The 26640-nt window shown below is 35.7% G+C and overlaps 3 protein-coding genes and 1 long non-coding RNA gene across 6 annotated transcripts; 2 read left to right on the forward strand and 2 right to left on the reverse strand.

Annotated features, from left to right (window-relative positions):
• Positions 1-11906: 11906 nt before the first annotated feature.
• LOC129579351 (importin subunit alpha-7) lies at positions 11907-16403 on the reverse strand. Of its 3 annotated transcripts, none has more exons than XM_055469387.1 (8): positions 15728-16403; positions 14934-15110; positions 14593-14808; positions 14197-14417; positions 13839-14102; positions 13343-13682; positions 13054-13213; positions 11907-12977 (listed from the first exon to the last, which is right to left on the reverse strand). In XM_055469387.1, the coding sequence occupies exons 2-8, from the start codon at positions 15108-15110 to the stop codon at positions 12790-12792; spliced, it is 1566 nt and encodes a 521-aa protein (XP_055325362.1). In that variant the 5' UTR covers positions 15728-16403; the 3' UTR covers positions 11907-12789. The 3 variants fall into 3 exon arrangements, with proteins under 3 accessions (XP_055325362.1, XP_055325360.1, XP_055325361.1); XM_055469385.1 differs by having other exon boundaries at positions 15607-15893; XM_055469386.1 differs by lacking the exon at positions 15728-16403 and adding an exon at positions 15253-15530.
• Positions 16404-16462: 59 nt separating this feature from the next.
• On the forward strand, positions 16463-17554 carry LOC129579353 (protein MIX23). The gene is made up of 4 exons (XM_055469390.1): positions 16463-16603; positions 16750-16810; positions 16935-17207; positions 17294-17554. The coding sequence occupies exons 2-4, from the start codon at positions 16769-16771 to the stop codon at positions 17390-17392; spliced, it is 414 nt and encodes a 137-aa protein (XP_055325365.1). The 5' UTR covers positions 16463-16603; positions 16750-16768; the 3' UTR covers positions 17393-17554.
• On the reverse strand, positions 17542-19001 carry LOC129579352 (uncharacterized). Its single transcript, XM_055469389.1, has 2 exons — positions 18802-19001; positions 17542-18693 (listed from the first exon to the last, which is right to left on the reverse strand). Exons 1-2 carry the CDS (start codon positions 18811-18813, stop codon positions 17632-17634), a joined length of 1074 nt encoding a protein of 357 aa, XP_055325364.1. The 5' UTR covers positions 18814-19001; the 3' UTR covers positions 17542-17631.
• Positions 19002-19145: 144 nt separating this feature from the next.
• LOC129579354 (uncharacterized) lies at positions 19146-19911 on the forward strand. Its single transcript, XR_008689233.1, has 3 exons — positions 19146-19189; positions 19268-19537; positions 19617-19911. It is a non-coding gene; the product is annotated as an uncharacterized LOC129579354 (long non-coding RNA).
• The last annotated feature ends 6729 nt before the right edge of the window (positions 19912-26640 follow it).

Consider the following 26640-nt stretch of genomic DNA (forward strand, 5'->3'; position numbering starts at 1 on the left):
AGCGAGAAAGTGACAATGAGCGAGAAAGACAGGCAGACAGAATGAGAGAGACCATAGATTTGGTACAATTTCAATTTGGTTTCGAGAAGATGTGATTTTTTTTCTTGGTGTTGGTGTAAAACAGCGGGATAAGGACCTGATCTTTTAATGTTTCGTATAAAAATGGTTATATTCTTCCTTTTCCTTCGTCCCGAGTTGATAGGCCCGTTGGCAATTGTTGTTTCTTTTGCACGTTACCATCGAAAAAGTTAAACGAACACAAGTAAAATCGGTATTTCTTCTTCTCACGGGCTGCTTCTTCTTCTACATCAAGACTTCTCCATCTTTTACAACCACAAAATAATCGCAACACCTACACTAATGAATGTTCGTTGGTACACAACAGCAAGCGACACAATCTTGATACTCAAACAATTCATGAGGGAAAAAACCCAAAGACCAATGAAAAGAAATGTACAACAGTGAACATTTTATTCTGTTAATTCTATTTTGTTATTTTTTTTGGCTAGCCTTTCTTTAATGTTATCGTGCTGGCGACATGTTTTTTGTACCTGTGCTTCGTGCGCATCAAGCTGAGCACGTTTGAAAGTAACGACACACACATACACGCATACATACGTACACATGTCGAATCTAATACAGAAAATGTGATTTTGGATTGTTGAAAAGCAAGCGTTCATCTCTCAAGTTGGTACTCTGAACCTGGAAACAGCATGAAGAAGAAATGTTAAATGTGTATTTTTCATATTACCTTTATTCACACGTACGAACGGGCTAAATACAAATGTGTGAATAGAACCGAAAAGATGCTAGAAATCATTCGGATTGAACATCAACGGCAAGCAATCTTTGCAACATAGATACGAAAGAGAAGGGAACACCCGAAACGAACAGACGAAGAGAAAAGAAAAGACGTTTCGACAAACGAAGACAATTAAACATTCAGCATTCACACACAAACACGAATGCAGCGATCGTACGGAGCAAACAGTGAGTTCAGGTATTCAAAAGATGTGTGAGTGAAAGAGAGGTAGAAAAAAGTAAGCGAGAGAGATACTCATACATGCACGTATACATCGAGACAGTCAGTGGTTGCGATGTGAAGAAAAGAGACTGAAAAGGAAAAAGAAAGAATATAACGTGATTTTCAATCCGAGGTGGTGGACAAGCAACGTTGAATTCTTCTCACAGTAATCATAGTTACGCAGTCACGGCACTATGGTGTTTCTCGAACAGGAAAAAAAGTCGGTTCGCTGTCAATTTTTCTGATTTTTTTCCATTTAGTCGACAGAGAAAACGTTTGAGTTTTTTTCAAGTGAAATTCGCTTAAATGTTGCCATTAAAATTTGTAGATTTTATTTAGATAAAAAATACACAACATTTTACTGGTGCAAATGCGAAAAATTTCACGAGAATTTTTCGTTTTCTCCGATTGACAATTTTTTGTTGGTTATTTTCAATTTAGTTGAGTCATAGTTTAAGTTGAGATCGTTGTCGTGTTGTGAATTTTTGCGGCGACGACGACGACGGTGTCGAACAAAACCAAGAAATATAATTTTTAAACAAAATCCAGCACACGTTACCGTACCGGGGCTGTTATCATTTTTTTTTCTTCGTTGAAGCGATAAGAAAATAATGCGTTTTGAGTGAGTATAACACAGATCTATTTGCTTATTTAATTATTTTTCCTCGTTAATGTAATTTGTACGCCGGAGAGAAAAGAAAAAAACAGAAGAAGAAACGATGTCTCTCTATTGAAATGACAGCGATTTTGAATTATCTCCGTGCGCGCGAAATTCGTCTTTTTTTATCAGACAGAAATAAAATCAAAAAAAATATATATATAAATAAAAGTATTGTGTGTATGTGATAACCATAGTCATACGTCGTATAGTTACAATTTAATTGCTAATATAAAATGAAATTCTGGCCAAATGTGTGTCCAAAATTTCACCATTTTTGCCGTGTTCGGCTTTGTACTTTCTTTTTGTCTCTTTCGCTCATTTCATTTGCTCCGCTGTATTCAGATTTCTCAGTCAATCGTTTCGGGTGGAAAAGACTACGTAGTTTTTTTTCTCATTAATTCTCTCTCTCTCTCTCGCTCGCTCGCTTTGACAGTTTGGTTAGAAGAAGTTTTAAATTGAAAGTAGGTGCAACACAGCAAATCTTTTAACCGCCAATCACTGTTGCCAATGCATGTAAAAAGGTGCAAGAAATTATTAGTTTTGTGTCGAAGCATTCTATAAAAATCGATTACGAGAGTTTAATGTGTGTTCCGAAGTGTGCTCATAGGCATTAAGACACATATGCGCTGAAGCGATCACATGTACATTAGGAGTAGTATTAGTAATCCACCCGTTGTTGTTTCTCACGTCTCGTCACTTGAAGTTCGGCTGCCATTTAAGTTTCAGTCGTCGGTCTGATATTACGGGTCGTCCCACAAACAAATAAACAAACAAAAAAAAATTCATTATTCTCTGCTAATGTGTTTGGTAAACCTGATCTCGGGCCTTCGGAACATTTTTTTCAGTTCAATCGTGTTGCTTATTGGCGTCGGGGAAATTACCGCAGAATTTCTTTATTTGTTTTTTTTTACGTTTACAAAAATTATCATCACATTTTATTTTTCGTTATTTGGTTTCAAAAGCGCAGACAGATCGTTGTCCAGTCCAGTGAATTGAATTCATTTGACCATACGACAAACAAAAAAGAGACAGATACAGCGATGTGAAAAAAGAGCGGTTTCTCATTAGTCATTGGTTATTTCTGATGTATGTTCCGCACATCAATTTGTATTTAAACATCATAGTTTTTGGACTGGTGAATTTGGTGCCATTTTTTTGTCGTTGAGAATCTTTCTTGGAAGTTTTTTAGTCAAGTCTATAAACTACTTGTTGATTCAATGTTGAAACAGTACAAAATGATGTATTTTCGCCAAACAGGTAATGATCTATTTCAACTTTAACTCATATTTTTCGATATTTTTCTCTCACTCTCGTTTAATTTGAATAATTTTTTTTTGGTTTTAAATGATTTTTCGACGGATTTTTCTTTATTCACAAAACAAACTATATGCTTTGAGGTATGCTAATGAAGAAATCATTATCGCGATGCGTGCACCGTATAAGAATTGAATTAATTATTTCAATTTTCCCACCCAAAACTCATCGACCGAATATCCACCTTTGGTTTTGTATTTCGTTGTTATTGTTGTTGTTGTTGTTGTTGTTGTTGATCAAGATTCGTTCAAGATATCACAAGTAGCCGCATTCAATTTTTAATAGTACCGCTGCTTGCCAAAACGTAAATTCCATGTCATTTTCCCCAAAAAATGAAATTAAAAAAAACACTTTGACCGCATAACATTCGGAATGTTTCGAAATTAGTGAACGGAGAGCGAACAATGCAAATGAATAAGGCGAGTCGATAAAAAGAAACCCAAAGCTAGAGAGAGAGAGAGACAGAGAGAGAGAAAGAGAAAAGAAATAATAAAATCGTCAAATTGTACCGCATACAAAATCACAACAGGTACGTAAGAACTTAAGACAGAATTGTTTTCTCAAAATGAAAACATCCTATACACATTGCACATGTTGTGTTTGTGTGTATACAATGGAAATTGAAACGGTCGACCGCGTGGTCACACAGAGATAGTCCATTGCGTTCATCGTTCCATGAACTCAGCCAACCGAAACTGAAACATTTAAATGTTAGAATTTGTATCCAAAAACTGAAACTAAAACAGCAACAACAGCAACAACAGCAACAACAATAATGAAAGAGCAACCGAAACGGCACAGCGCAAAAGTTGCGGCAATAATGGCGACCGACCGACACACACCGACAACACAAAGAGATTCCATGTGAAAATCGCCATAGCATAATGATGGCGAAAAAGCAAGAAATGTTTTTTTTATAGCAACAGAAGAAGAAATGAACACATTGACCAAGAATTGTGAGATAAAGCGAGGGAGGGAGCGAGAAGTAACACATCAACGAACCCGCCGAAAATGTAATAATATTTAATAAGAAATAAGATTACTTTATTTTGCATTTAATTTGAATTTTGAATTCTGATTTTTGTTTGTGTTTGCGCTCTCTCTCTCTGTTTCTCCTTCACCTTCTTTACTTCTCTTGTTGTGTTAATCCACAAAAATTTACGTAAATCCACGTTGACTTCGTCCATCATCAACATCACCAGCCAAATAAATTTTGTGGCTATATAAATATTTGCCGACGCCAATTTTTTTCGTTTCTCGTTCAGTTCATTTGGACGGTGTGTTGTATATTATACGCTGGTTATTTGGTTATTTGTTTGGCATATGCTCGTTGAACAGAAATCATTCATGTGTTATTGCACTCGGCAATTATTTCACAAATGTGGAGATGCGGTAAAATGACTGCCTCCAATTCAAAAATGATGAAGCTTTTGAGAATCCGCGATATATAGCATACTGAATATCGTAGTGTGTTGTTTTTTTTCCCATTTCGTTTCAAAACCATTGTCCATATTTTTGTGGAAACATAAATACGCGCATAATCATTTACGAGCACATGATTTCGTCGGTTTTTTATGAGCGTTCTTTTTTTTAACGATCTGGCATCAGACAGTGATTTTATTAACGTGGCTTCTCTCGTGTTGGTTTTTTTTTTTGGTCAGCGCTATAAAATTTGCGTTTTTTTCTTTCATTTCGTTTAATCTTGCAAATCATTTGAATAGATGGTACAAACTGTTAATCGATTCAATGTAACCAACAACAAATAGTGATCGAAAGAAACAAATCGATTTGTATCCAAAATAGATGAAGTCCATGTGACAAAAGTGCCGTTGAGACGGAGTATACGTCAATGAGTCGAATTAAAATATAGGTGAGAAATACCGATGAATATTTCATTATCCGGCACAAGAAATAAAAAAAAAACACACATTGCCATCAAATGGACGCGCTAAAAATATCATAGAAACAAATCGAATCGGAATTGCCGATCAGGGTGCGTTGTGAAAATAAATCATGGTATCGAATTTTATAGGCAAACCAACTATTCGACGTGGCGCACTCTTAAAACAGGAGCCGAACTGAATATCCAATTTATATGGGCATCGTATTGTCCATGGTCTTAGTTTGTAACCGCGCAAAGCACACAATTTTCGATTGTGAGTGAATGTGAGAGAGTGATTGTCATGAATTAGAAAATCTTAAATTGCACATAGCAAATTAGACGTATTTGTGTCAATGGTCGGCATTTACGGCATTGTTGCGTATACGGTACGAAAAGGAAATACACATTGTTTTTTTTTCGAATGGAATTGGTTTCGAATTGAAAATTGTCATCGGTCGTAATCGTTAGTTTTGCATGGCTAACAATTATTTTTGAGAAAGAGTGACAGAGACACAGAGGCAGAGATAGAGAAACGGTAAGGCGAGCATTTAATTTGCAATATGTCATACGAAAGATTGTTACGAATTCATTCGAAATAAAGTGTGCAAATGTCCAAAAATAAAAACTTTCTAAATTGGTGACAAAAAGCGGTGTTCCGTTGCTCATTAGGAGTTTTGAGTGATTGGCATTTGAACGCCCGCTTCTAATCCATGAACGACAACAACAAAACAAAAAACACGAGCACGAGCACAAGCACACGAATCACATAGATTTCTTATGAAAATACGAAAAATGTTTTTGGATTCATCGAATGCTCTTCAAAGCACATGAATAGCCGAGCTAGTTCCACATTCACATTCACGTTCACCTTCACCACGACTCCCATCCGACGGAACTTTCTACGAATGATTTTTTTTATTCATAGAAACTAATGAAGATAAGGTTTTTTTTGTGTTGTTATTCGTTGAGTATCGGCATCAATTAGCATCGCATACACGTCATTAGATGAATCACATCACATTGGCGAATCTATTTTGGCGCCAATATCAAAGCGGTCAACATCCGGATATTTACAAACTGGAATAGCATAAACTACGAAAACGTGAACCAGCTTCAAAAGATTTTTTTCCCGTTTTGATCTTGCTCGTGCGCGCACGCGCCATCCAATATTCCATTGAAAACCAAAAATGGTATCGATAATGACCCAACTTATGTGTCATTGCATTTTAATCCATTGAAATGCGTTAATTGCACAATCAAAGCGACACAAGATAAAAACAGCAGCAGCAAAAAAAACCCAACAACGACGTGTAAACAATACAGCAACAAAAGCCGATACATTGTGATGGTCATAATGTGCGTTTAGACCTCGGATAAAATGGAAATATGAAAATCGGTGCGTGAAAGAATAAAATAAATCGATGTCAAAACGAATACGGAACCCAGCAACAACAGCAACAGCAGCACTTTGTCACGATCAGTGTTGCTTTTTTCTGCTTCTCTGAATTTTTAATGATTTAAGTGCAACATTTTTCCCGCCTGATTTATTGTGTATCGTACTCAAAATACCGTTTACAATGTTAAATCGAATTTGCAAGACACACGAGTAGCCTATAAATAGAGAAAATGCTCTGTGCTTATCTCGTAATAATGATCGTTGTTGTGGTCTCTCTCTCTCTCTCTCTCTCTCTCTCTTTTTCTCGGTCGGTCGATCGGGACTTGCAGTACATGCCATTGACAAGCTTTAATTGACATCAAACTCAAAAGTCCTTTGTTTTTTTCTGCTTGGTCTGCTTGTGCCTTCTTTTTGTTTTTTTTTGTGTTCATGTTTCTCCTCCTCTACAAAAGCTGGCTAATGTTCAACCAGCAGTGTTCGTTCAATGGACATATCAACGAAAAGGGAAACTAAATACTAGTAGCAATCATTAAATGAAAATGAAAAAAGAAGAAGAGGATGATGATGATGAAAAAAAATAAACACAAGAAGTAATGCCAACGACATCACATAATCATCGTGCAAAATGAAAGACAACACAAACCAGTCTGCAAACAAAAGCGAAAAAACCACGCACAAATGCAGTCCAATTAAAAATTTGCTCAATGGAAAATTGATTAAACGGGTTTCTCTCGCTAGCGCGCTCCGACTATTTGGTGTATAATTGGATATATATATATTTTTATTCTGGAGAGTGCAAAATAAAATTAAAACATTTACTAGTAACAAGTCGATAAATAGTGGCGCATGTTTGCCATGAATTTCGTTGAAAATGAAAATCCAATGCGATGCACCGTTCCGAATTTCAAGTCCAACGAATCAACCAATAAAAAAAATGCATGGAGAAAGTATCACGAACCAAAAAAAAAACCACGTTGATTAGAGTTTAAACGCGTAGTTGAAATTTTGCATACGTTTTAACTGGCAAAACCGATCGACAATGAATTCGATTCAAGTCAGCCTGTGAGCCGGTTGCAATCGACTGAAGCACAAAAAAACAAGAGAGCGGGAGAGAGAGAGAGAGAGAGAGAGAGAGAGAGAGAAAACGTACATTAGATCAGAAGGTATGGTTGATTATTATCGTATTTATTTTTTATGGCCGAAAAAAAAAACGAGAGCGACAACTTCAAAATGGTTACAATACACAATTCGTCTCTATTTGTTTATATTTAATATGACGTCACCACTTTTAGTTTGCCTACGGAAGAAATAACAATAAATGAAATAGAATTCGAAAATGTGTAATAATAATAAATGTGTGTGTACACTTTTTTTTATCAGTAAACATTTTACAAGCGTGTTGTGTGCCTGTGACAGACACAGATTAGAGAAAACATCACTGAAAAATACGGGCTCGTGTGTGTTTCTTTTATTTTTGGTTCGCTCTTTTTTTTTTCATTTCGACCAGAACACCTCACAGGCGGCTTTCAATAGTTCTCTTTCATTTATACGGTGTTTTTTGTTTTGTTTTTGTGTTTCTGTCTTCAGTTCAAAATTTATCTATTCAAACGGATCGAACAGTGTTTGAACAAACGGAAATTATTTCACGTTTTTTATTTGAAAGACTTTATATACATTGACGATGTGCACATTTTATTTTGTCTTCGTATAAAGAAAGTTTACAACAAAATTTCGCATAATTGAAAGTAATTGCTGTGACTACAGACAGGTTAGTCAGGTAACTATAAATATTTAAACAGATTTTCACGCTACATTTCAAAGTGTGATTCGAAATATTAAAATTACCAAACTAATAATTGAGAGAGAGAGAGAGAGAGAGAGAGAAGGAGAAAGAAATGTGTTGGTTTAACTCTGCTGAAATGTGCATGTATTTGCTTGCAAAGAGTTTGCATGTGTATTACAACGTGTGCATACATTAAAATATTGGGAAAGAAATGAAAAATTTCGCCATCTATATTGAGAGTGATGGTGGTTTGTGTGTTTGAATTGTGAATTTTTTCTGCGACGTGGCCACTACTAGATGCCTTTGTGCCACCAAAGTGTATCATCGACACCGTTCGCGATCACCATCGTTACCCCGCTGCGTCATACACACGCATACACAAGAGGAAAGACAACAACAACAACAACAACAACAAAAAACACAATATGTATATTCTTACACAAATGTGAAAAACAATATCACATTAACAGAATACCTAATGATGCTAATATATATGGTCAGTTTATTTCGAAACTAGTTCTTGTTTCTCTCCCGGTTTTTTTTTCGGGCGATTTTTCGTTTCTTTTTAAATTCTCTTCATCATTTTTTCTGTTCGCTTGTCGTTTTCTTGAATCGTTCGTTGTTTCGTGATCATGCAAACAGGTAAATACATGTTGAATATTGGTTTACTGCTCGAGCTGCATAAATTATTAACGAAAAACTGTTCAAGTATACAGGCACACCACACCACACACGGAATTATACATAGGTAGAATATCGTCAATAAGCTCCTTTGTGAGTTTTTTTTTCTCTGACCGTGCGTTCAAGCCATTCGTTCATTTGCTCGCGCGCAAAAAAAAAAACCACCTAAACCGCTTGATTGGCTGATAGACGCCAGTTGATTTTGCTGACGATGTTTGACCATCCCGTGTGACACATTAGCAAATATAAAACGTTACGCAAATTGAAACGTGCATACAATAGCCACCCGAAACCACGACGTATGTGAATCGCTTGTAAATGTGCGAACATATTCAAATTGAAGGCACTCTTTGTCGTGTAATTCGTTGTTGTTGTTGTTATCTATTGAAGAAGCAACAAAAAATGATTCATTGCTCGCTTCAAACGACGTGTTTCAATATTTGTTATTCATATTAAATACGGCCTGGGCATATATTAATCACTTCGGTCACACATTCGGTTCATTTTACTTCGATGCGACCACCGGTCGGTATGAAATTGCCTCGTTTGCTTGTGGTTTGCGCACAGGTCCACATGTGCCTACTCAAAATGTTAAGCAAATAATTGAATTGAATTTTAAATAATGTTCTTGATCCGCAATCCGCAATCGAAACCTAACCGTTTGTCTATTCATGCTCGGTCTTTGGCATTTTGGATTTCAAGAAATAATAATGAAAAAAAAAACGCAACGAATTAAAATACACCGAATCAAACGCGTGCTATGATTTTAAACAAATGAAACGGCTATAAATGCAAACGAACCGAAATGCTCAAACATTCGCTTCTTTTTCTCCTTTTTCAAAAGTCCAATGATTTGATATTTGTGTGAACTTGAATTTCATCATCAAAATCATGGTAAAAGCGCTCACGCCCGTTTTTGTGTCGTTGTCATTTGTTCGATTGTTCCATCATATAATATATCGAGGTATCATGATTTTAATTATATACAATTTTTTTTTTATTTCGGGTAAGTAGCTTCATGAATGGAATTCACGTTGTGTGTACCACTTTTTATGTGCTTTTCTTACCGTTCACTCTATCTCTATTGCTCAACATATTTTGCTCAACATCTTTTGCGTTCGTTTCATTTTTCCACCTTCTTCTTCTTCTCCATTCGTCTCTCTCTCTCTCTCTCTCTCTCTCTCTTCGCATGAATTTTTGCCATTTAAAAGTCGGGCGAGAACACGGAAAAGAACGAATGAATCAACTGGCAATGGTAATAGTTCAAGTCATATGAGCCGTGTATTGTATATGTAATTCCCATCCATAGTTCAGGGAAAAAAACACAAACGTCAAAAGCTAATGGCAACAGACAATTCGTAAGAAGGTGTATGAATAGAGCGATATCATGTGCATTGTATTCAATGGTGATCATTGTTACCACAATATTTTACTGTTGATTTTGAATATGTAAGTGCCATTCATTTTGGTTGCGTGGACCCACATTGTCCGCACTTTGTGACCAGCCGGAACCGTTATACTCTTGATTTAGTTATTCTTTTTTCGCTGTTGTTGTTATTGCTACTACAGTGGACGAAGCTCACCGAACGAATATAATGATCGATTTCATCATTTTTTTCTTCTTTAACTGTTTCGAAGGGGAGTTAAAATGAAAAACACACAATGAGAGAGAGAGGTTGGAGAAGATTGGGAAAAGATCCCATGATGAAAGTAATCATTTGTGTATTTTGGCGATTGTATTGATTAATGGAAGAAATTCGGCGAACGCGTAATGGCAACACACAAAAAAAGATGATCGATTCACATTCTCATTTTTATGAAGCAGCAACGATAGGTACCATAACACATATATTTTTATTCCTCTCTTACAGATTCACGGCACAACTCAACATGGAACCAACACTTAATTGATGAGACAAAGAACGAGCTGCGGCGAACTTCATTAAATATTTGGCACTATCGTTGTCTTTGGTTATCTAGCTGTATGAGTGTAATGAACGTCATAAAGCTAGCTTACCGAAGTTAATATTAGAGCCTGTTCATCAAATTAAAAAAGAAACCGACGCAACCATCCGATCAGACCGACACAATCCAGCAAATCCCAATTTTGGAATAGACAACAATCGAATTGGAGCAGAAAATATATCCAAATAAATGAAGGCATCAGAGGTTATCAGCATTCTTCACCATCACAAACTAGTACCGAATCAATCCTAAATGAAATGAGAACAATAGAATTCATTTAATTTTTTTTCTAAATAAACAAATTCAAAGAATTTTCAAGTTTTTCTAAACTCTTGTTAAAACGCTAAGGAAAAAAAATGCGAATTTATAACGAAAAAAATCAACAAAAGAAAATGCGAAAAGACCTGTATTTTGAAAATTGTGTGCTTCCAGTTTTTCTGTTTTATTTTCATAAAATGTTTCATAAGTTATTCCAGTTGTTTTAAGTGGTTTTCCGTTTTGAATGTAAACGTTTGTTGTTGCGGTTGCTGTTTTAGTAATTTTTCGATTCACAATATATGGGTATAAACGATCAGTTTTTTTTTTATTTTCAATCTGAACGTGTGTCACTTAAAAGAGGGAGAGGGGCGATTACAATTTCGACATTTTTTCTTACTCTTTTCTGTTACTGCATTGTTAACATTGATAATAACATAAAACATGCGAATATTGTGTTAAATTTTGGTAGAACTTCTGAATACTTAACTCTTCATGCAAACATTTATTCATATCACATTATATCTAATTTAGTTTCTCAATTACTATTATTATTATTATTCTGTTTTTTAAGATTCTCCAATTAAAAATGTCACAATTTAGTGGCATTTGGTTTTCGTAAATGTAAGCGCGTTCACCATTCATATCAGCGAACTATTCGTAAATGTTTAAGGTAACAGAAGGAAATCTCTAAGATCTGATTTTATTTTAAAGGAAATTCGAATATATAAGTCAAAGGCATTTCTCGTTTTACATAGATTATTTCTTTCTTTCTTTTTTCTTTGCTGTTGTTGTTTGTTTGTTTTTTTCTTAAAAAACATTATTATGCTTATTGAGACAAACAAAAAAATGATATTCCAATTATTTTCCAGTTATACATGAATCACTACAATCCAACCCAATTAAATGTGTTTGTGTGTATGAATTTCAACGTCAACGTCCAGATCAGATTCATTCATAAATTGATTTGAATTTATTCGTGTTTGTATTTTTTGTTTTACATTGTTCTAAAACAAAACCATAATAAGAAGCAAATAAATAAAAAGAAATTATTTATATCGTTATAAAAAAAAATTAGTTCACAGCTTGTTTTTTTTCTCATTTTCTCCATGTATCTCCACACAATTTTGAAAGAATCAGTAGTTCGGCTACACACGTTTCATTCTCCCATTCATACAAAATATTCTGGTTGTTGTTGTTAAAAACAATTAATCGGTTTTGGTTTTCGAAACAAAATGTTTCCACGGTTTTTTTTCTTGTTGTTGTTCTTTTGATTAATGTTTTTTTCAAAAACATAAATTCCATTTTGGTTTATTGGTTGACAGTTAACATGCGAAGAGATTTATCAAAACCCAAGTTACAAAATGTAACCAAAAAAAATGTTGTAATAAACGTCTATGTGGTCATTTATGTTAAATTCTTAATTTAAAAAAAATATCAATATTCTTCAGTATTATTATTATTATTATTTTCTTCGTGAAAACCGTTTGTTGTCTGGGTGTGTGAGTGTTTTTTTTTCTTCTCTGGCATTTTTCCTGTTGTTTTGTTTGCGATTTGTTTTTAAAAGTAGAACAAAGTTCGACAGTGAATAATTTACATTACATTGTTCTTCCTTCATGTGTTACTTCATTTTACTTTTACAATGAAATTCATTTAAATCGTTAACGTTTTTTTTTTGTATGTTTGTTTTGTTGGTTTCGTGTGTGTTTTACATATTTTCTTTATTTGGGGTATTCGTTCGCTTGTTAATGCTATGTCAATTGATATTTTCGCACAAATACGATGACATATTCGTGATGTTGAATTTTTTTTCGCTGTTGATGCTGGCTTAGAATTGGAATCCACCCATTGGAACCGATTGATCTGCGTTGAACTGGTACTGATTGTTATTGGCCGATGGTGCGACTCGCACATCTTCCTCTTCCTCGCTGCTGAAGTACTGTTCAATTATGCAAAATGCTTTCTGGTAAATATCGCGAATATTATGCGACTGTAGAAATTCGATTTTGTCCAGTCCTGTATCGGGAATTATGATTTAAAAAAAAAAAGAAGTTAAAAATAGTCCAGGAATGAGCATCATTTCGTTACAAACCATAACATTCTTCAATCAAAACGGCATATGGATTTGGTTTCGTTTTATCCAGATCACCAGCCTTTAGAATATTCTCTAAGCCATTCAATGCCACTTGAATGATTTGCGAATCGACAACAGTTAACAGTTCGCACATTGGTGGTATACATCCGGCATCAACCTGTTACAACGATAACAAATTTCAATATTTTAGATAATTTGACCATCCTTTCTGTGTATGTCTGCCTAAAATATGGAAGTGATTGTGTGGGCGTCTGTGTGTGCATATATTTTTCTTCGATTTTCTTACCAAATATTTGATTTGTTCGGCTGTTCCGCTACTCGTGGCATTGGTAATCGACCATGCAGCCTCTTTGCGAGTTTTAAACTCATCGTTTTTCAGTATATGAATCAGCACTGGAAATATTTGTGCATCGATGACGGCCTGAATTTGCTGACGATTCCCTGCGGTTATGTTCGATATTGTCCACGATGCCTCTTTTCGAATTGACTCCTTTTCCGATGACAATAAGTGTAAAATGTGTGGCAATGCGCCCGAGTTCAAAATCACCTGAGTCTGAACATCATCTCCGGTTACAATGTTTCCGACCGCACGAAGGGCCGCCTTAACTATGCTATGTGAATCGTGTCTGGAAAATGCAGAGAAAGAAACATGCCACCCATAAACAAAGGAACAATCTTTCGAAACATGGTTTGAATTGCACCATCATAAAATATATGGGTAGGTTTTGATCTTTTTTGCACATTGTGTTTCTAAAAAGAACTCTGCATGTGAAAGCACTTACAACAATAGTTCAACAAGTCGACGGCAAACGCCAGCATCAATGACTGCCTGAATTTTGTCGTTTGGTCCGTCGGACAAATAGCTGATTGCCCAGCATGTATCACTCAGCACATCGATATCGGTGTGGAAGAGAAGTCGGGCAAGTACAGGCAAACCACGAACAACTTTCGAAAAATCGGCGGGCGGATCCTTTCCACGGCACAAATTTGATAATGTCCAAACGGCATTTCGAATCATTGGAATACGGTTGACGGTACTTAAAACGCTGCGAAATTAGTATTGAAAATCAATGGATTAATGGAAAATCGTGAGGAAAAGGTGAAGCGGAGGTAAGCGTATACGGTTACTCTTAATCATACTTTAATAGTGGCTGCATAACGCCATAGTCTAGCACATAATCTCTGCATTCCGATGAGTCTCCGGCAATGTTTCCCAGTGCCCATACCGCTTGCTCTTGCACATCATCGACTGGATTAGATAAAAGCCCAATGAACACAGGAACGGCACCCGCTTCGATTACCATTCTCGTTTGCTGTGATGTGCCTGACGCAATATTGGTGAGTGCCCAGGCTGCCTCAAACTGTTCATTCAAATCAAACGAAACGGTTTAATACAATTTTTTTTCTTAAAAAAAAATGCGCATGCATTGAAACTGATACACTGGTGTGGGTGGTGGTGGTGCTGCTGCTAACCACAAACGACGGCAGCGGCAGCGCCAATGGTTGCGAAGAAAGTTGGTATGAATGAATGAATACCTGCAATGTGGTGTTATTGTTGTTTTTCAGAAATTCAACGAAACGAGGAACGATGCCAGCTTGAATGACGTCATCGATTGGCGGATTGGGGTCTCGTGATAACAGCTTGCGAAACTTTTGTATTGCCCTCAGTTGATCCTCTTCTGACGTACTATACAAATCCGTAATCATTTCACGGCTGATTATCGCTAAGTTTGCATGTTCCACGGTTATGTCCTGTGTTAAGAGAAGAAAAAAAAACAACAATCAGTTCATATATGCATGTGTCAACACATTGTGCACACACACAACACGTCATGGGTGCAACGCATGGTGAAACCGCGCGCAAAATTATTTAATACCGTAATTGTGTTCTCTAATTCATTGTCCATGGCCTGAAAATTGTCCACATTTCGGCGTTTGATGAGCTGCTGTTCACGTTTTTGCTTGCGCAATTGGATACCCTCTTCTTCGCGACGACGTCGCATCTCGCTGGAATCAAGACCAACATTCTTGTAACGTTGCTTATGGGCTGACATCTAAACACGAAGGACAAAAAAAAAACAATCAAAACCAAACAAAACCACACACCATACCAAATGCAAGTAAGATGAAATCAATCAAAATAGCAGAGACGATGAATAAAAGCATTGAATTCGAAATAACAATGTGCCTGCTCACATTTCAACTTGTTTTGAAATTGCGATGTGTCGCAATGAGAAAGTGATTGTCAAAACTGTGTGTTTGGAATGGAAATGTGAAAGCGACTATGATTTCGGGGAAAATTTTGGAATTTTGCGAATTGTGTGTATGTCTGTGCATAAAATTGAATTTTTCGCACCGAAAAAAAAAACAATTCTGTCATTCAGTCAAAAGAAGAAAAAAAAATGCTCGGTTCAACATTTACGGTGTTGATACGTCAAAAATATTCGTATTTTCAGCCATATTGAATGCATTGCTGTACAAATATGACATACGACATTAGATGAGCACACCATGCATGCAGACGAAAATAAATTTCAAATGGATTTTTACCATATAAACGAAATATGCTTTTTGAACGAATCTTCTTCTCTGTCTTCTTTTCTTGATTCCACTTGCGTTGAACGGTTGCACTGAACTGTTTTCCAAAACAGAAAATGCGACAATCACTTACATTTGAAACACTTTTGTTGATTTCCTTTCAATTTGCACGAATAAATTAATGAACAAATAATATGTATATGTTCCAGACTGAAAATGTCAGAGATACACTGGCAAACCAATTAAAAAGTTCAATCACAGGTTACACCAAATGAGAAATGTGCGATGGTGAAAATGTGAGTGTGGTGAGTATGGCATCAGTTTGACAGATGATTTACTTGAAAGCTAGATGTTCAACATACACATGCAGAGTGACTGGTACGGTACGAAACGTAATGGGATTGCCTTCATAATGGACCAAAAACCAGAGAATATAGCGGATTTGATGGCCGAACATAAAAAATTAGTGGAACAAATGGCCAAAATTCCAAGCGAAAACGAAATGAAAACCGAAATCAGAGAACTAACGCACAAATACAACGAAGTTAAAGACGCTGCACAAACGGTCATTGGCGCAGTTGCCAATATGCAAAGAGTCACGATCAAAAGTGTACACAAAGAACTCGATTTACCATTAGATTAAAATTAAACGAAAAATTGATTTTTCCATTAAAACATTCAAAGAATATTGAAAAAATAAAAAAAAACTGTTGTTATTCTTTTTGCACTTGTTTACCATTACCAAATTAGCTGTCTTGCAAGTCGTAGAATTGAACGTATCCATTTTCTCTGCACACATTATCTAATATCATCTGATTAGATGAAATATGTCAAATGTTTCGGTGTCATGAACAATAACTGCCCGATCCGCATTTCGAATGCATTTTCAAAATTAACAAGCATCTCTTTATAGTTTTAACACACTATTTTTGATCCAAAATTTAGATTTCATTTCTTCTCCGGCTAAATTAGTTTTGACGAGAGTTTTTTTTACCGCTTACAATTATAGGTACTCAACTAATTTCACTGCTTATCGAAGTTTTACATGTACCATATATTTATACTGTTGCATATTACCTCCTGTTTCTTTAATTAATTCATTCAATACTATTTTCTCATTGTTTTGATTCTTTTCCGCCCAATTTTCATCGCTAGAGTCAATACCAAATAAAGAATGGCAGTACAATTTGAGTGCGGTGATTTTCTACTCTTTCAGGTTAGTATTTTATTTACCGAAACATTGAACCTAACCACACAAATGAAAGTGCACGTACGATCCAATGTTTGGAGCTGGTTTTTCGTTCTGTAAAATACTAATGAATCCATTCCATGGTTTATAGGCACATTTGAAGAAAATGCGAGATTTAGACGACAAAATTATTTATGTATTAAACACATCAATACCGACTGAATCGTTCAAAGGGCAACTAAATGCAAGCGATAAATGCACCGATTTGTATGACCAACTGAATTCAACGTATGACAGCCGAAATAAAATCATTAAAAATTGCATTGCGGTTACGGCGAACCGTGTGAAGGAGCTGAAAACTAAAAAAGACAGCGATGCAGACGATATCACTGTGTACAAAGACTTCAAATCGGAACAGCGAAAGGTAAACATTGCAATATCGGATTTTTCTTTCTTTCTTGTTGCTTGTTTTGATTTTTACTTATGTTTTTTTCTCGATCCATTCCACAGTTGCGAGTACTGCAATCGGAGTTAAATGTAGAAGACATAATCAAGGAACGCACCATGAAAATTTTCTACGAAAAATGCCGTACGTTCATCAAACAATAATGGTGAATAGTTTCAATGAAAAATTAGCTGCAATTCAGACAGACACAACATCCGACTGGAGTTCCTCCATTTCAAACCATTGTTTTTTTTAGTATTTGAGATTTTCTTCCAACACACGAATAAAGTAATTTTAGAAACAATAAAGAGAATTTAAATCACGAATGTTTGAAACAAGTTTCGAATTTATTTAGTTGTCTACGAATATATAAAAAAAGAAGTTATTAGCAGTTTCGATTGAACTAGAGAACATCATTCTCTGAATGTAACAAAAAAACTTGATCCGTGATGCGGCCAATGAGAGCGTTAAGTGTGTCATGATTGATATCCATCCAGTTATTCTCGAGCTGTGTTTCGACCAGATGATGAACCTCCTGCGGTGACATGTTCCCAATGTATTGATCCATATACATGGTGAAAAAGATGACAGATCGTTCGACCAACGGTGTCACAGTGTCGCAGATCGTATGAAACGCTTGTGCCGCTTTCGATGGTACCTTTTGCACATCCGATACATACATAATGCCTTCACGTTCAAGACGCTGTCGATACGCTGCTATAATCTCTCCGTAATCCTGTAGCATTACTTCCGTAGCAAATGAACTGCCGTCTAATTTGATTGGATCTCGTGATTTGATTGGATTTCGTGAATTCATGCAATATGCGGTCGCATTTAAAATGTTTGCCATCATACGTTCACTCATTTCGGCATCGTGGTGGACCAATAAAAATACACTTGGCTGGGCCGGCGTCTGATTCACCACATTCTCAATATTCTTCTTGAGCGATTTCCACAACGAAATATCTTGATTTTTGTAGTGTTCGCTCAATTCTCTGAATTGTGGACATTCAACCTTGGTTGGCAATGACTTCGCCGGATACAAAAAGAATACCGATGCACCAACTAAAGCTGCAACGATCGCAACCACGAAATAGATATTAAAACTGGATTCTTGATCATTTGCTGCGGTGCGACTGATTTCTATTTTTTTCACGGCAGTGTGCTTATTCAATTCATCTCTGAAGCTGGCTGGACTGTGTTTATTCAATTCACTACTGTAATCGTGTAGCTGTCTCCGTAGATACGTATAATCAGTGGAGTCATTCGTTCGATTGGCACTTCTGGTTGAATTGAGCGATATATTTTTGCTGGAATATTCATGAGAGATTTCGCCGTCAGATTCCTCAGAATAATCATATGATTCATTGCTAGGGTGGTAACATTCAGGTTGATATAAGGAGTTAACCGGCGATTTTCGGGGTGATGTACGAAGTGGCTTTCTACCTTTTGGTGAATTGTATCGCTATCGAAAAAAGAAGCAATCACAAAAATCAATCACTTTGATTTACAGTCAAGTTTTGTGATGAAGAAGAAGAAAACTACGACCAAACTTGTTTGCGCTTTGTATTACCTGATCATCCATCACGGCGGAAATATTTCAATGAGAAATTCGTTTCCTGAATCTAAAATCAAATGCTCACATCAGGGAAATGCAAAACCGAAAAAATAAGAAAAAATAGAACAAAACAAACGAGATCCAAGTGCAATTCAAGTTGATTTGCGAATCGTAAACATGATACTATGAACTTCAAAATAAGTATTGCAAAATGTCAAACGCATTGTTTGTGTGCGTTTAATGAAGTTTTGGAAAAAAAGGTGAAAATATTCACCACATTTAAAGTTTAACATTTGACACATCGTGTCAATATTTGTGCATAATCCTAACCACACTTTCATTTTTTCTTTCTTTTCTATCGTGCCTACCGTACGAACAACAACGATGCAACCACGCGCACCAGGTGAGTGTAATTTTTTTTTCAAATTTGGTTTTCACAGGTTACTATGGAAATTTAGAATAAAACTGTTTTTGTTTTCAGCTTCGGGAAGTATCATCACAAGTCCATCCGCGACAAATATATTATCAATCGACTCAGAATCCTGAGATCTATCGAATGAGGCATACCATTTTTTGATTTAACGATGCCGAAAACACCCTAGTGTTCATAATGTATGGACCAACATATCGAAAATGGAACCATTTTTTTTCTGCGCCAACCTACCGCTCAGATTCGATTCAACTGTCATAAGACATCATTGTGCTTTTTCGTCGAAAATGACGAAATTATTTATGAATAATATTTCAAAAGGTTTTTTGTTTGTCAATGAATTGAAATTAATGACTTTTCGTTTAATTCGTTTCTTTTTTCTTCTAATTTTTCCACATAGGCCGAACACTTCCAACGAATGGTACTGTGCCACCACCAATGACCGAAGCAGATCGGGCAAGAATCATTCAACTTCTGCAGGACATTCTTGCAGATCCGAATACTCCACAAGCTAATCGAGAAAAAGCAACAGAAGCATTGGCGATCATTCGACCATAAGCAGGCAACTAGCACCAAAAGTTACAGTCTGACGCATTCAAAACATTGCGATTAAGTTCAGTGACTGAACTTCAGTCTTAAACTAAGAATATGAGTTTTTGATTTTCAAATAAAAATCAATAGATTTACAAAAACAAGACGAGCGTGTTTTCATTTCAATCTCCTTCAAACCCATCCATTGATGAAAAAAAGTGGAAAAATACGGCCGAAACCGATGGATTTTCTGATGTACTTGAACATTTTGCCAAAATTTGAACCAACTTAGTTCGTTGAGACAAATGATGCATAAAAGATGGTTGCTAGTTCAAATGAGAGGAACTATTAGATGAGAAATACTTGTTTGAAATTAAAGGCAGTGAAGAAAATTAGATAAATTACATGTGCGATAACTGATCGTATGTGAAAAAGGATGTTTCCACCCTATGCAACTCCGTAAGAAAAAATCCGTTTTTTTTTTCAAATGAGTACGCATGTGTTTCATAGTAAAACAAACTAAACAGACAGATGTTTGTACAGAAAATGCTTCTTTCGTTTTGAATGTGTTAGTGTCGCACACTCACATATGTATGAATGAGTAAACAATAACATTATCAAGCCCGAAAATCTATCTCTCAGATTCGATGCAACTGTCATAAGACATCATTGTGCTTTTTCGTCGAAAATGACCGAATTTTGTATGAATAATATTTCAAAATTTTTTTTGTTTGTCAATGAATTGAAATTAATGACTTTTCGTTTAATTCGTTTCTTTTTTCTTCTAATTTTTCCACATCGGATAGGCCGAAACCTCCCTACGAATGGTAATGCAACAACCAGTATGACGGCAGCAGAAAAGGCCGCAACTATTGAAGCACTGCTGGAAGTTCTGGCATTGGAGAATATTCCACAAGCTACGCGAGAAAAATTGACAAGAATATTGGAGACCCTTCGATCATAGGCTGGCCTCAAGCCTCAAGCATTCAAAACATTGGGATTAAGTTCAGTCTTAAACTAAGAATATGAGTTTTTGATTTTCAAAGAAAAATCAATAAATTTACAAAAACAAGACGAGCGTGTTTTTATTTCAATTTTCTTTGAACCATACCCAAACCTTTTGTTTTTGATTAAAAAAAAAGTGGAAAAATACGGCCGAAACCGATGGATTTTCTGATGTACTTGAACATTTTGCCAAAACCAACTTAGTTCGATGAGACAAATGATGCATAAAAGATGATTGCTAGTTCAAATGAGGGGAGTTCTTATGAAAATCCAAAGGGAATCAAATCGTAAAATCATCAAATTTGAACAATCAGTCGTTTAGTCGTGACAGGGTCTAACATTCAGGTTGATATAAGGAGTTAACCGGCGATTTTCGGGGTGATGTACGAAGTGGCTTTCTACCTTTTGGTGAATTGTATCGCTATCGAAAAAAGAAGCAATCGCAAAAATCAATCACTTTGATTTACAGTCAAGTTTTGTGATGAAGAAGAAGAAAACTACGACCAAACTTGTTTACGCTTTGTATGTACCTGATCATCCATCACAGCGGAAATATTTCAATGAGAAATTCGTTTCCTGAATCTAAAATCAAATGCTCACATCAGGGAAATGCAAAACCGAAAAAAATAAAAGAAAAGGAGAACAAAACAATCGAGATCCAAGTGCAATTCAAGTTGATTTGCGAATCGTAAACATGATACTATGAACTTCAAAATGAGTATTGCGAAATGTCAAACGCATTGTTTGGAAACCAAATCAAGTCCCGATCGGACTTACTGTTATGTTCGGTGTAAAAGTTCATGGTGGCTTGAAAAATATTCGATTTTGAACCGATTTTCAGTGCAAAATTCGATTTTATTTATTGATAAGTTATCAATGATAACATTGCATTTGTATGGAAACCACAAAGCGGTTTTTTTTGCGCGGTGAGATATGTGCGCCGTTTAGAAAAAACACAAAGACCCGAATCGATGACAAACTCCCGCTCAATTCAAATGATTCACGTTTACGAGTAAAATTCGAATAATTTACTGGAAATTCTAGGTAGAACACGTCGGCAATTTTAATGATCGTGCATATAATTACGGCGCGGCTTAAAAAGAGAGAAAAAATTGATACGAGCCCAAAAACACACATATATCGAAACATGATACACTGAAACCACATGAAGGCCACCGTCAGAAGAAATTGACTCAGTCTGAGCCATTAATACGTTCAGAAATAGTGATACGTTCCATGGCACACGATTCTAAATTGCCGTATGAAACGGAAAGAGAGAAAAAAGTGTCATCGTAAAATTGGATCGATTGGAATAGCGCACATACATCGAATATGAACACAATAAAAGTGTGATCATTCGTCAAAGCACGTACGACGTCTTCCCAACGCCTTTAAAATGTCCCAACGATGTGAGTGAGCGAGAACAATGAGCAAATTCACAAGTTCATTATCATGTAAATAATTAATGCATAAACAACGACCAGAGACTGTCGCATGTACCAGTTTATTAATATTTTTTTTTTTCTCCGTGCTACACACTTGGCTCAAATTTATGTATATATAGTAAATTCGTTGTTGACCGATTGCGGTGCGCCGCAAAAATCACTGTTGAATTCATTCCGAGGCGTTAAGATCACACACACACAGCACATTCTCTCGGTTCTGTGTGTCGTCATATAAAAGTGGCGAACATAGAACGTTTCGTTTCATTTAAAAATTTAACAAGTACGCTCCCGGTTGGTTGACAGTCACATCGATCGGTCATTGCGAATTTCGTGCGATTAAATGTTAAAAAGAATTTATCGATCATAACAGTAATAAGTTTAACGAGAATTTTTCATTTTCCTGAAGTGATAACGAAAACTTTTAAGTTGCTTAAAAATGAATTTCAAATTATCGGTTATCCTGGTTGTATTTTGTTTGTGCGCACTTAGCGTAGCCACTCCAATCTTTGGATTGTTTGGATCACGCTACAATTCTGGAGGCGGAGATGGTGGTGGATATCAGGGTCGAAGTTACAATGACATTGCCAGAGTGATAAATCCCAGTCCATATGCATTTCCCGGTCGATCACCATACCCATCGCAGCCATTCTGGACGTATTCTGGTTAGAGACATCAACTGAATCCTGTCTTCATCCAAACTTCTGAACTTCATCTCATTTGTATGCCAATCTGAATCGAATCAATTGGAGAAGATTATGGGAGTACCAAATTCTGTTAACATTTAATCGAATAAACAAAGAGAAGAAAAATCGCTATTTTGAATTTCTGCTTTATTTATGAAAATTCAAAGAGACGGTTTTGTTACCATTGTTCTTAAAGCTTTGAACATATTGTAAAATGAAAATTAAGAAAAAATTGAATCGAAAAAAAATAAAAATAAATTAAAAATGTTGAAAAAAAGTTGTTTTTGTGCACTTGGTTCATTGCATCGATCATGATCGACAACGGCATGAGTTGCATAGGGGCATCATAGTGGAAAAAAGTGCAATAATAATGGATACAATTAAAAAAGGTGCCGAAAGCAAAGAAGTTGATAGGTGACATGTGTGACACATAAATTTTAATGATTTCTTATGTTAATATCCACAATGTTTTGGACAGCCGCACCGAAGCACTGATCAAAGGCAAGGTTATTGCTGCTGATGTCGACACCGTACAAGAGATTCTAATACGTCAGACAAACATATTAGCACTACATGAAAAGCTACTAATCTGCTTTTTTTTCTAGATACTTTTCGAGTGATGAAACAAATTATGGTGAATTTGAATTTTATGCGCATATTTTTTATTTAATTTAAACCAAAGGCAGTATATTTCAAAAAAGAAATTAAACCAACTTCAAAGTTACTTTGATGAAATACACTTCGTGTAGTGCGCCAAAAAATAGTTTGTTGTGAAACTAAACAGCACCATTGCATAATACATTCAATTCCCTCGATGCGGCTATACACAGTTTGGCTGTGATGATCGGCGCTTGTCTTCGTGCAACACTGAATGACCGTTTTTCTATTGGCACACAACCAATGCTCCTTCGGTTATATGCAATTTTAAAATTGGCCACTTGTTATTGCGATTTTTTTTTCTCATTCCTTCAACCTCACCCGATAAAATATTATTGATTTATTGATTTGGTGCTGCGAGTATACAGCACAAAATTTGTACACCGAACGTCAGCGAATCACACATTGTCTACTCAAAATGTAATAAATTCATGTTTGTTGCAGCTTCTGATGCAAAGTGAATGTTTATTACAATTTTCTGTAATTACAGTCTAAGCGTATATTGTAAATCTTTAGCGATAGGTGCACCTCATAAATTTTTATGTCCTCAAATTCACTTGATTGTATGCTGAGATAAACTGAAATGGTTTGCATCAAATGCATTCTAGATTAGAACGGCCAAGTCAAGTGGCATGTTGTTGTTGTGAGTGTCTTTTTTTCATCGCAGATGCAATTTTACAAAATTTATTATGAATATTATGAAAATTCTGCCTGATCATAGCTACATGAGATAGCTTAGAACCTTTGTGCGAAAATAAAGTCAAAGCAACTGGTGAGTATTAAATTATGATCTACAAAGCGCATTGAAATTCAACAACCTGTAGTCAACAACTGAAACAAAAAGAAATGACATGAATTTCAAAATGTTCAAAACAGTTACATACAGGGGAAATTAATTGTGTGTTAACTTTAGATGAATGCCGAAAATTGAATCGTTTTTAAGAAATATTCTACTTTGACTTCCACAATTTGAAGATACGCGATCATAATAATTAATCATAGTTTAACACTTTCTTATCAAGTTTACAGTTTCCGCTGTTTCAGAACATTCACCATTCATCTTATGGGATGAGTGAAGTGTTTACATGTACTGGAACACATAATTTGTTGCTGCCTCGGTCGTTATTACCGTAAAATACGAGTAAATGTTTCATGGAGTGTCAGTGTGATGTACCTGCAAAGGGTAATCTTTTTAATTATATATTTCGACACCTTGTCGTAGCATGGCATCCGTTTGCTCGTGTTGAAAGCAAGTGCCGAAAACAACTTGTCACGTTTCACGTGCTCGAAAGCCCAAGCAATGCATAACAACAGCGAATGTGTATGAGACAGAGGAATGAATGAATGTAAAAATCAGTGCAGCATCAGAAATAAATTGTACGGTTGCAGCTAGGCCGTTTTGACCCCGTTCGCGAGGCACCTTGTACCTGGCATTTCTGTACCAAAGCAACGTTGATCAGTTTATTTACAATGTGCATATTCAATTTTATTGTCGCTATATCGTCAGATCTCCTAATCAATCGCATATTATTAATTTTCATCTATTTTTTTTTCATTGCATAGAATTTTCATGCTGAGTCTAATTGGCTGTTGATGACATGTGTAAAATTTGATTGAATTTAAATACATAGAGGAAAAAATCAGATGAATTACACATGCATTTTCTGATCGTATGTGATAAAAGAATGTTTCCTCCCTACGCAACCCCGTAAATAAAAATCCTTTTTTAAATGAGTACGCATTTTCGTTTCGGATGTGTTAGTGTCACACACACACACACACATTCGCACATGTGTATGCAAGAATCTTAGTTTTCGATTTCCAAATAAAAATCAATAAATGTACAAAAACAAGACGTGTTTTTTATTTCAATTTTCTTTGAACCATACACAAACCCTTTGTTTTTGGTGGAAGGTGGAAAAATACGACTTTCTGATGTACTTGAACATTTTGCCAAAATTCGAACCAACTTAGTTCGTTGAGACAAATAATGCATAAAAGATGGTTGCTAGTTCAAATGAGAGGAACTATTAGATGAGAAATACTTGTTTGAAATTAAAGGCAGTGAAGAGAATTAGATAAATTACATGTGCGATAACTGATTGTATGTGAAAAAGGATGTTTCCACCCTATGCAACTCCGTAAGAAAAAATTCGTTTTTTTTTTCAAATGAGTAGGCATGTGTTTCATAGTAAAACAAACTAAACAGACAGATGTTTGTACAGAAAATGCTTCTTTCGTTTTCAAAGTGTTAGTGTCACACACTCACACATGTATGAATGAGTAAACAAAAACATTATTAAGCCCGAAAATCTATCTCTCAGATTCGATGCAACTGTCATAAGATATCATTGTGCTTTTTCGTCGAAAATGACGAAATTATTTATGAATAATATTTCAAAAGGTTTTTTGTTTGTCAATGAATTGAAATTAATGACTTTTCGTTTAATTCGTTTCTTTTTTCTTCTAATTTTTCCACATAGGCCGAACACTTCCAACGAACGGTAATGCACCACCACCACCAATGACCGAAGCAGATCGGGCAAGACTCATTCAACTTCTGCAGACCATTCTGGCAGATCCGAATACTCCACAAGCTGCGCGACAAGCAGCTGTTGCAGAAGCATTGGCGATCATTCGACCATAAGCAGGCAACTAGCACCAAAAGTTACAGTTTGACGCATTCAAAACATTGCGATTAAGTTCAGTGACTGAACTTCAGTCTTAAACTAAGAATATGAGTTTTTGATTTTCAAATAAAAATCAATAAATTTACAAAAACAAGACGAGCGTGTTTTCATTTCAATCTCCTTCAAACCCATCCGAATGGGTCGAACCGATGGATTTTCTGATGTACTTGAACATTTTGCCAAAACTCGAACCAACTTAGTTCGTTGAGACAAATGATGCATAAAAGATGGTTGCTAGTTCAAATGAGAGGAACTATTAGATGAGAAATACTTGTTTGAAATTAAAGGCAGTGAAGAAAATTAGATAAATTACATGTGCGATAACTGATCGTATGTGAAAAAGGATGTTTCCACCCTATGCAACTCCGTAAGAAAAAATCCGTTTTTTTTTTCAAATGAGTACGCATGTGTTT

The sequence above is a fragment of the Sitodiplosis mosellana genome, unplaced genomic scaffold (genome assembly GCF_009176505.1).
Source record: "Sitodiplosis mosellana isolate CC-2019 unplaced genomic scaffold, AAFC_SMos_1.0 Smas_scaffold_6226, whole genome shotgun sequence".
NCBI lineage: Eukaryota > Metazoa > Arthropoda > Insecta > Diptera > Cecidomyiidae > Sitodiplosis > Sitodiplosis mosellana.

Coding starts and splice junctions, on each gene's coding strand:
- LOC129579353 (XM_055469390.1), top strand. CDS start 16,769: ATGGCAGTACAATTTGAGTGCGGTGATTTTCTACTCTTTCAG. Junction 16,811..16,934: donor GTGATTTTCTACTCTTTCAG/GTTAGTATTTTA, acceptor CATGGTTTATAG/GCACATTTGAAGAAAATGCG. Junction 17,208..17,293: donor TCAAATCGGAACAGCGAAAG/GTAAACATTGCA, acceptor TCCATTCCACAG/TTGCGAGTACTGCAATCGGA.
- LOC129579351 (XM_055469385.1), bottom strand. Junction 14,809..14,933: donor AATTAGAGAACACAATTACG/GTATTAAATAAT, acceptor CTCTTAACACAG/GACATAACCGTGGAACATGC. Junction 13,214..13,342: donor CCGAACAAATCAAATATTTG/GTAAGAAAATCG, acceptor TCGTTGTAACAG/GTTGATGCCGGATGTATACC.